Raw genomic sequence first — 11529 nt, 5'->3', positions numbered from 1 at the left:
TGGTGGCTATGTTACAGCTCCCCTTTGAACCTGTTGTGCTTTTCTCCTTTTCCATCTCTCCAATCCTATTCTGCTCACAAGTGATTGGACACAAGCCCCCCCCCCCCCCCCCCCTTTTGTTGCAGTTTGCTAATTTTTGTAAAATAGCTTCTGTTTTTGCTTTTCAGATAAAAGAGTGGTTTCAGTTTAATATGTTGCAGGGTAATTTATTGGTAATAAATAATTGATAATAAATAATATTGATGATAATAAATCATCAAAAAATATTGGGCTTGTTTTTGAAGCTGCGGTTGCTTATTTGTCTCGCGAGAGTTGGCAACTGTGCAAGAGAGAGTGATCTCTTATTATTTATCCAGGAGCAGCACACACACACGAGCGCCGCTGCCTCAAGTTTGCTCCTCTACCCCGAGCATTTACACGGGTGTAGCCAGACAAAGGGAGCTGGTGTGCGTTTTTTTGTCCATGAGGAAAATGTGGATGAGGTCAGAGCGCTTTGGGATGTGAAGAGGCTTGTGTTTGGAGAGAGATGTCGCATAACGTTACTTGATCTGACCACGCAAAAGAAGAAGTGCCCTGAGCCGCTTACCTGTGTGAACACACCGTGGACACACACACACACACACACACACACACACACACACGTGTACACGTGCCGCTGAGTTACCGTTACCGTATGGGGTTTGTGAAGAAATAACGGCTTCACGGACAGCTTCTGTAGGCCTCTCCGCTAAACTCACCTTCACCGGACACGGTCTCTCATCCACCAGGAGAAATGGGTCTAATTTTCGCCAAACTATGGAGTTTCTTTTGTAATCAAGGTAAGCGATCGTGTTCTGGCTGTTTTGTAGTGGGTGTTTTTGACTGTTGTCCTCCTCGGGCTGATATCCAGAGCTAACGTTAACGTTCATGCTAGTGAGCTCGTTTAAATCCGCAGCGCTGAGCTAATGTTAACCCTTCAAAAACACAGCTTCACACCGACACGTTTACTTCACATATGTTTTAACCAGACAGGATCATGTTTTCACCTCGTAATTGTAACGGTTTCTTTGTCGGTTAGTCGGTCCGTTACCTTGTGCCGGTAGCTCAAACAGATCTTATCTGGGTGTTAGTGGTAAAGGTAACCTATGGTTCATTTAAAATGACCTGCAAACTGAGTATTGGCCACTTGTTGAATTGATAATGTGCTTTCTGAAGACTGTAGGTAGTAATCAAGGTAAGACAAAGAATTAAGAGTCTGGCACAGACCCTACCAATGTTTTCTCCTAAAGTACTGCTGTATTATGGTAAAGTGATGTTATCAGATACTTTGATAAGTACCATGGAACTGAATGATTACTATATGCATTTATAATGTATTTATGTGATGCCTCACAGTACTATTATGGTGTCTTGTCCAGAAACATGGTATTACCTTGGTACCATGTTGAAAACATGGTAATATAATACTGTTATGTTTGGCAGCGAACTAGGTTTTAAGGCAAGACACCACAGGTAAATGTTAAAAAAAAACAAGGTAGGCCTAATTAATAGACACCACCATACTAACGCCAAATAATTCATCACAATACATTGAGACAGTTGTTTGTATAACATGTTTTATAAAATGTGTTTTTTAATGAAATATGCATTTCAGGGCATTTTGAATATCCCTTTTTATCACTCCATAAATCAGAAAAAAACAAAACAAAGCCAAACACTTCACCATATATATAAATCCATCTGCAAAAACCTGTAAAATATTGATTGTGTTTTCTTTCCATTCATCTGAAAGAAGACCTTATGTAAGCAAATTAGCCCAAAATCTCAAATTGACCAGTGTATGAAAACAAACGATGGTTTTGCCTGTAGTCTTGTGCTCTAAAATGAATGTTGGTACCTACAACTGACCTGAGGTAAAACTATTCTCTAGCTCTTAGCTGTTTCATGTGTTTGTGTATGATTTATCTGATTTGTTCTCATAGGTTTTGTTCTCTGACATGTGTTTGTATATCTTCGCTGCTGCTGTGACAGATGTGACTCTCATGATTTAGGTCTAGAGGACAGAGGGGTCAGATATCAGCTTCAACTTGTGCAGAGACAATAAAAGGAACTGATTTGAATTGAAAATTCTTTTGTGTAGAGAAACCGACACCACGGCCACCTGGCAAACAAAAGCAGCATGAGGAAACCGCTTTCCTCTCCCATTGTTTGCCAGTTTCAGCAGTCAGTTCAGTCTGCCCAGAGAGATCCAGGCTTCAGGACACACAATGATGGACATGTGCATGGAAACTGCATAGTTTTTAACTTTAGTGAACTAGATTGTCCAAAACCGCATTTTAACCTGATGCCATATTTTTATAATTGAGAATTTGAGCATCGACAAAGTGTGCAAACAACAGAATGGTATTTCCTGCTTAATTTTTTGCATTTTTTAGCAGTTTCGTCCCGTGACAAACATTCCTAATCAGATCCAGATTGCTGTAATGTTGGACAGATGTTCCTTTAACACTGGAATGGACATTGTTGATATTGTGTGCATTTTCAATAATTTATGACACCTTTTTGCATTCATTCAAGGTTATGACTGCTGTTGAAATATGGTTAACTGCTGTTGAAATATGGTTTTCTTGTGTGTGCTAGATGCATTTATTACAAATGAACTAGCCAGTCCTCTGGGCTAGATGCCGAGTCTTTCTCTAGGTCCAAAAGGAGCTCTCAGGAGAAAGTACGATAACTCTTTGGCCTACTTTTCTAGACATAGAAGGAATTCTGCCTGTTGGATTTGTAATCTCATTCTCTTTCCAAATTCCCTGGATGACTGTCCTGAAGAGGCCCAGTCACTTCATTACACTGAGTGTTGCTCTCTAAATCACAAACATTCATGCAGTCATTCACAAAAATAAAAATTCTTGCAATAATGTAAATAGTTGGCAGTGTAGTTTAAGAACGTATATTAAATTATTCAAATATAGCTATAACATCTATTGGTCCTTTTAATCATTACCCAAATCATGTTCATAGCTTTTGTCCTTTGGCTAAAGCTTAGAGCAGTAGCTCTAGTAGTCTTATATTAGAGTCAGGTTCAATTTGTCCTTGTGTTTGTTTTGAAAAGTTCAACAAAAAGCTTTGGGTGGTGTTAACTGTAGTCTTGAGAAACTGTCTCTTTTTGGCTTCACTTTGTCCTGTGACGTTTTTGCTGGAGGTATACAGAAGTCGGTCATTGAGGAAGTAATAGCTGTGAAATATTTTGTGTCTTCGTGGAGCTGTCAGGGATATCATGAGTTATCCAGTCCTGCTTCCTGTAGTTCACATCGGAGTTCAAATACTCTCTCTTTCTCTCTTACATGCACATACAGGCTGTCAGATTTTCCTCACATTGCTCTGATAAAGGACGGATCACTAGTTTATCTAATCACATCATCTTCTGTTATGCAAGCGTGCATCCTGTGCGGCAGAGCTGTGCGTTTGAATGGGATTGTTGGACCAATTATCTTCCAGTTAATAGAACTTGGAGGTCAACAGAAACAAACTAGCTCTGAATGAAATAAAAGAGCACAGCAAATGTGATGAACCCACTTTAACGTTATAGCTGAGGCATAAAATTGTATCTGCGTCTTTCATGTAAATAGTGGATTCCATTATTTTGTTTTATTGGCATTCACATATTCCTATCCTTATTTATTGAGATGAATTGATTGTTTTTAATTTCATGTCTGATTGTATATTATTGGTTTGACCTTTCTTATCAGTAATATGTATTTTTATTTCTATTCTGTAGAACACAAGGTGATTATTGTGGGGCTGGACAACGCTGGGAAAACCACTATACTTTATCAGTTGTGAGTAATGGATATTTTATTTTCTTTATACTATTTATTGCTCTTGTTTTTATTATTTCTTATTAGTAAAGAGTCTGTTTCATTCAATAGAATAGAATAGTCTGTTTATTGCCACATACCTGGGCCAGTTAAAATTGTTCTGTCTAGTTACGGATTTAGGACATGAGGCAATTGCCTGAACATACAATGCACACTAAACATTACAATTGGTTCATTCTGCAGTGTTATGTGCAGTGTATATACAGCAGCATAAAACAATAGAGAGAGACACTGTACTGATTAGGTAAAGGAGATTTCAGTGTGGTAATTAATGTGAAATTGACTGCATCAGTATAGTTTGTTTCATCTGAACCTTTTTTTCTGTGTGTGCAGTTTAATGAATGAGGTGGTGCACACGTCTCCTACAATTGGCAGCAATGTGGAGGAAATAGTGGTGAAGAAAACCCACTTTCTGATGTGGGATATTGGTGGTCAGGAGAGTCTCCGCTCCTCTTGGAACACATACTACTCCAACACTGAGGTAATGCACTTACACACTGCACTGCTGGAGGATGAACCTGTTTGATAAGAGATTATTGTATTAACAGAATTTAGAACTTCTCAGTTCATGTAGAAGTAAAGGGATTGCTTTTTCTTTTTTTTCTCACAGAGACCACATAAAGTGGACCGGCAATCTTAGGCGAAAGATGTAATGGGTTGGGAACATGACTTGAATCTGCATATGAGCATGACAGCATAGTTAAATTTTATTTGAACAGCGCTTTTTACAATACACATAATTTGAATGCCGCTTTATAGATAATAAATTAAGAGAAAAGGATTTTAGTTTGTACACTACCGTTCAAAAGTTTGGGTTTAATTAAATATATATTTTTAAATATTTTATTCTCACTAAGGATGCGTTTATTTGATTAAAACCGTAAAAAAAAAAAAAAAATTAAGAAATAATAAAAAATCTATTTAAAATGACTGACTGATTTTTTTTTTTTTAAATATTATTTAGTCCTGTGAGAAATCATTTTAATATGCTGATTTGCTGCGGGGAGAAACTTTTTTTTTTTTTAATATATATTATTTTTTTATTCTCAATGTTGAAAATTAGTGCCTGTACTGGCTTATGAATTTAATGCATCCCTTAGCCCATATTTATCAAGCCTTTGAGAATTACTCAAAAGAACACTGCTAAGAATTGACGTGAGTCAAAAAATTCTTGATTTAAAGCGGCACTTAAAAGCATCATTATCAAGCATCTCAGTCGTAATTTAAGTGAAGTGTAGGACTAAATCTTAAGCGTCTGTTTTAGAAATGATTCACAACACTTCGCAGTGCCACAAACGGGATTTTGGATAACGACCTAGGCATGGACCAATCACTGAATAGATTTCCTTATTTAAGAATATTCTCAGATAAATTCACATTGAATGGTTAAATTCCTTAGGAGTTTACATTAACACACATTTGACAATAAATAATTTTCAAGAGAATACATTGATATACATGTTGGAAATGAAAGAAACACGTTTTCCACCATGTCGTAATTACAAATTTTAAACTGGTGTGTTGTTAACTGACCTCCGACGTGTCGTCACAACTTTAAATACCGCTGAAAATGCATTGCTGTGTAAAGTTACACCGTGTCTACACCGGACACAAGCATTGGCGTGGTGTGGCACATATTCAATTTCCACATCAAATAGCCATTGAGGTGCAACCGACTTGTACCAGGTCAGGTTCTTCAGGTTCTGTAACTCCCTGTTTAGGTGGATATACTTATTCTTTTGGAGAAGTCTTGGAGTTTTTGCCATCTTAACATCAACAAAATAAGTTTCTTTGTTTTTCCACTTCTTGTTTTCAGTGTCAAATTAAACCAATTTTTGTCTAGAATGTCCTCCAGCAGACATATTTAAATGGATATTTTTAGTACCAGTAACAAACACCACATACTATAATAATTGCATTTTTAAAGGAAGTAAGTTGAGATGGTCTCTGAGTAACAGCTGTGTGCTCAGTCTGCTGTGAACAATAGTTTGAACAACAGTTGTGCACAGCGGTAATTCCGCCAGACCTTAGCAGCTGGTGTCTGATTCAGAGTTCAAAGTTCAGGGTAGTAGAAAGAGGTTTGAATGGCGAGACCCCTTCCTTTCATTCAGAAAGTGTGCGTATGAGATTTGTGGTGTATCCCTGCTGTCAAGCTCTATTGTTCAGGAGCTGTTGTTCTTGAGGCCATAGATACATGATGTCTGCCAAGGACATGCACACTGAGCAACAAACAACTCTGTGGCCTTGCTAAACTTAGAAATCACCCCTGAATGCAAGTGCAGTTGTATGCTGCCTGACATCTGATCATAAAGCTTTGTGTGTATTTTCTCTCGTAGTTCATCATACTGGTAGTGGACAGTACTGACCGAGAAAGACTAGCCATTTCTAAAGAGGAGCTCTACAGGATGCTAGCACATGAGGTAATGCTTTAACATTTACAGCAACCGGAGCATGGATATACAGTAAATCCCATCTTAAAAAAAAAAAAAAAAAGACTGTTTTTCAGTTGTTTATTTCAGTCTTCTTTCTTTCAGGATTTGCGCAAAGCTGCAGTGTTGATCTTTGCTAATAAGCAGGACATGAAGGGTTGTATGTCTGCAGCAGAGATTTCCAAATACCTGACCCTCAGCTCCATCAAAGATCATCCTTGGCACATCCAGTCCTGCTGTGCGCTCACTGGAGAAGGGTAAGATCTGCAGTACAGACACAGGGATTAACTCTACTAGCTGTACGGTGTAATAGATTAATGATCGCAAAACGTTCATCCAACCCAATAATACAATCGGGCTCATTGGAAAAACATGCTCCTATCTACGTTTGTATAAAGCTCCAGCTGAAATGAACACTAGTGACCGTAAAACACCAACAACTTTATTCCTTTTCACACAAATTATGATTAGGGGGCAGATTATAGATTAATACTTATTTTCATACGGTTCCTTGCACAATACTATATTACGACCTCAGAAGACATTTTGTTGTTTGCATCGCATAATCAACTCCATATGTATGGCTTTTCTGACAAAGTAAACTTGCTTGGTAGCTCACCTGGTACAGTGTTTTTATCTCATGTTTGTTTTTCTTGACACTTGTTCAGGTTTAGTGTTGGTGGTATGTTATTTTCGAACAATAGGGTATTAATCTTTTATTACCACTCACATTTTGGACATTTAATTTCCGAGCTTCCACTATATGTACAGCAACCAATAGGGGTGGGAGTCTTTTACCATCTCACGATTCAATTCGATTCAGATTCTTGAGGCCACGATTCGATTCAAAATCGATTTTCGATTCAAAATGATTCGATTTTATTCATAATGATTTCTAATCGGGTTTCTGATCATGATCTATTCTCATCTGCTTTGCTATACAGAATGACAAACGGAGACATTAAAGTGTCTTTTTCACATTTATTAAGTTAAATTCTCAGGGAAGTGCCTTTTATCAAAAACATTGTCTGGTTCTCAATTGCTACTCATTAGTAGCTAGCTATAAAATAAGTTGGAACAAAAATAAAGTGCTTCTTCATAATACAAAATGGTTGAAAATAGATGCATTTCCCAGGAAAGTTGCAGTTTACCACAAATATCATGTAGAACACAACCGGAGAAGACAAAAAAACATCTATATTTCTCAGTCAGATTCAGTAACTTAAAGAATAACAAGTTATGAAAATAAAGTGCTTCTTTCAAAATGAAAAATAGTACCCCTAAGCTACCTGTCTCTGAAATGTTCATGACAGTGTCTCTTGCATCAACAGAACTGTAAACTGTGCAACTGATTATATGATTTTCAACAAATCATGAAGAAAACTGGACATGAACTGTGTACAAGGTTACTGTTGGTTTCAGCGCCGATGCTATTTCCTCAGCAGCGGAGATGTCGGTGTCGCTGAGTGTGCAGATGTCACTTCCAGATTTTCTCACCTGGGGGGAGAGCAGCGTGGCACAAATAGCAGGCTGCTGCTCTAGGAATCACTCTATCATGTCCAGCGCGCTGTTCTTTTTTTTGCTCTCTCGGAGTTGGCAGGGAGTTTCGTGAAGCACTGCAGTGTGCGTTGGTCTGCAGCTGGCGGCTGACTCTGCTCCGTGTCGCTGAGCTCCGGGTGATGCCTAGTAATATGAGCATGCGCATTTGTTGTGCTGCCGAAGTACTTGGTCTTCGTTTTGCAAAGCTTGCACACTGTGTGTGTCATGTCCAGCGCAGTGCTTCCAGGCATTCGGTAAAAACCGAAATGACGCCAAACTTTAGCTTTAAGTGAAGACGGGGCTGATTGGATCTCCCTCTCATCCATATTTGCTTCCTCTTTGTTTTAGTGATTTGCCACGCACGCTTGCGTTCAAAAACCGCCGGCGTGGTGGCATCAGTACAGACCAGTAGGCTATAGCCTATAGTTACAAAAATGGAGGCGAACAGCCAGCTGATTTTATTTATTTATTAAATCGATTCTTGGACATTTCAGATCGATTCTGAATCGTTGCAAATGAGAATCTAGATTTTTCTGTGAATCGATTTTTTTGGCACACCCCTAGCAACCAACATAATAAAAGTTGCCAGATTACATTCATTTGATTTGGATAAGGCTGACGCTTTTAGCACCACTCATTGGACATGCTACAAAACATGCAAGAAGCAAAGTGATATTATTTTGAATAAATGTCGCCACAGGCACGTTTTTCCAATGAGCCCGGGTTAAATACCGGTATAATAATCCAAAAAAGGTCAGACAGTTAAAAATGTTTCAACCATGAATGACTCTGACATGAGATCCTCTAAGTTGCCTTGTTTGTTCTACTTAGAATGTGCTTAAAACCTGAATCATTTAATAACCTTTTTAAATGTAATTATAGAATTATTTTTTTTTAACAATGTACATTATAATGCCATGATGCCGTGTGTTGTAGCTTTTAAAACTATTAATTTTGCTTTTTATTACGCATTGGTGTAGAATTTTAATATTGACCATGTATGTTATCGCACTGGCCAGAGTTGTACTATTGGGGCATCCCTATTTTTTACCTTTTATTTTTTTTCAGGCTCTGTCAAGGTTTAGAGTGGATGACCTCGAGGGCTGGGCTCAGATAGCCTCTGATTCTACTCGTTGGACTGATTGACAGTGATTCCCACCTCCTCCGGTGGCCTCGCAGGCTCATCCCATTGGCTGCTTATGTTTTATTTTTTATCTTTTAATCAGAATTGCAGCTGAACTCTCTGGACACCTACCTCAGCTGGGATTTATCAGTTACGTGAATCTGGTTTGACGGTCTTGTCGATCAATATTATATCGGGAATGACTGGATTTTTGTACTGGGTGTATAACAGATCTTCAAAGTCTAAAGTATTTGAACTTAAAGAGAGGCACCACAGTGCTGGTATGCGTTTGTGAGAAGGGACTGTGTTTTTAACACTCTGGCAGTGGAACAGATGTTCTCCAGATAAGTATTTTAAGGTAATCGTGTATGTTGTTCTTCAAATCTACTGGGAAGAAAATATTTGAATGGTCAAAATGTTACTTTTTCACATGGGGAATCTTTGGGTCAATTATTGTCATTGTTTGTTTTTGGATAAGCTTTTTGGGTATCAAGTGTTTAAAGTGCCATTGGTACCCAGCAACACCACTACATATCATGAACACACCTGAGCACATCACTTAGTACACATTACCTCAATCATTAGTTACAGTAGAGGGTGCTGTTACCATTTAAGATGTGGCCATTACAGCTTGAAACATCATTTATGTGAGATGCAATTTAAAGAAGGACACCAGGTTTGATCATCGCTGCAAGGTAAAGCAGAGTGACGTCTTGTTTCTCAAGCATTTTGTTTTTAAATGGCACATATTAGAAAGCAGCAGTTGGCTGGATTTACTGAAATGTCTGTTACGTGTGTGTGTGTGTGAGGGTGGGGGGGCAACATCACTGCAGGTGAACTAGCATGTTTTTGTCTGTTTTTAAGGAACCATTCTCCTTGCTGGAGTGTGGTTATAGCATTAAAGTCCTTCACTTATGAGGAGGAAATAATGTTCAAAAGTAACTTTTTTTTTTTTTTTTTTTTTTTTTTTTTTTATATCCCAACCCACTTGGTGCAAATATTCACTACAGTTAATCTTCACTCGTCAACTAGCCATAATAGCTGTGTCTGTTGATATATAAGTGATTGTCGGTTTATTCAGATTTGTTCATATCCAGACATTTTCTTTTGTCATTCGTTTTTTCAGGTTAAATGGTACAATATGTGTGCAAGAGCACTAGTTCTTATTTGTTTTCGTGGGGATTTTGCCAATATGCTTATTGGTTCTAGCTAAAACTCCTGTTTTCACTTGATTTTTGTTTGTTTTTTCCCATGCTCTCCATGCTCTGTGCTAAGTTAAGGGGAAACTCATCCAAGACTTGGATGCAGAGATTACAAATTGGTGCTCTCCTGACATTTTGTTCCCAACATTGAAATATATTTGCATAATTGTAATTGGCTGATGATCCACATAAATCAACCCCATGGACCTGTGTCTTTCTGTTGTGAATGTGCTGTTTAACGTTAATTAAAACTTCACATGGAGACGTAAATAAATGAATTTGGCTGCTGTTACCATTAACATAAATGTCATTTATCAGGTTTTTGTAAGATCTTTTTTTTTCACAATCCCGGTTTAAAGCAGTGTGTGTTATGCATCTTTACAAACCTGATATGAGTTTATATTGTATCATACAATGTTGAACGGCGGTCCTTTGAACAAAAACTAATCAAAATTGGAAATGTGGCTTACCCGTCAGAATGGGACTGATGTGTTTTTGCCAAAGCCTCAGAGGAGTGTAATATTCTATTTCATTGCTGAAGTTCATGGTCAAACTATTTGTTTCTCAGATGTGCCATTTCTAAATGAGCAGCTGAAATCTGTAGCAATTTTGCTAATTCTTATAGTTTTATAATAAAAGCTTTTATTTTGAAATCTGAATTTTTGCATTATTTGGTCAAATATGGTTTCAGTTTTTTTCTACTTTTTATTTATTATATACAAGAGAAAGTAAATTCTTTTTGTGAGTTTTATAAAGCCATTTTTAGTGTATTTGAATTCAAAATACAAACTCCACAGCTTTGGATTATCCATTTGGAAATTGTCCATGCATGCGTGCACTTTGTTTGAATCTATTTTTATATAGATTGGCTTAGTAGCTGATTACAGGGAATGCTTTCAGCTGTGAAAGGAATTGATTCTGATGTAAATTGTCCATATGTTGAGTCAAAAAAAAAAAGTGGGGTAAAGGGGCACTTTAATAAATCAATAAATTGCCGTTTTATTTTGGGGGGCTTTTGCGTTTTATTTATAGGACAGTAAACCGGAATATAGGTCTGAGATAGGTACATGACAGATTCGAATCAAACAGGGTCACTGATTTACAATACAAAAACGTTAAATTAAAGGATCATCCGTTCATTAATTACGTCAGTTTTTTAATGATCAGATGGAAGGGAAATTAACCACACAAGAGAACAACTCTCCATATGATAACTGCGAGATAATTGTAAAACGGATGATGTGTAAAATATTTTCACGCTTGAGTTGAACATGTGCCTGTGACTGACTCCACCACATCTGCCTTCTTGCTGCAGCACCATCACTGAAAAACAAGCTAGACACATTGTAAACACTCAAATGTTATCAGGGTAACAACCC

General features: G+C 37.6%; 1 protein-coding gene across 1 annotated transcript; it reads left to right on the top strand.

Moving 5' to 3' along the window:
• Positions 1–300: 300 nt before the first annotated feature.
• LOC306876459 (ADP-ribosylation factor-like protein 5B) lies at positions 301–10807 on the top strand. Its single transcript, XM_079427633.1, has 6 exons — positions 301–818; positions 3758–3818; positions 4191–4338; positions 6194–6277; positions 6392–6543; positions 8894–10807. The coding sequence occupies exons 1-6, from the start codon at positions 773–775 to the stop codon at positions 8940–8942; spliced, it is 540 nt and encodes a 179-aa protein (XP_079283759.1). The 5' UTR covers positions 301–772; the 3' UTR covers positions 8943–10807.
• The last annotated feature ends 722 nt before the right edge of the window (positions 10808–11529 follow it).

Source organism: Barbus barbus, assembly GCF_936440315.1.
Source record: "Barbus barbus genome assembly, chromosome: 1".
NCBI lineage: Eukaryota > Metazoa > Chordata > Actinopteri > Cypriniformes > Cyprinidae > Barbus > Barbus barbus.
The sequence above is the reverse complement of the archived record's forward strand: the minus strand, read 5'-3'. Positions and strand labels throughout refer to the sequence as shown.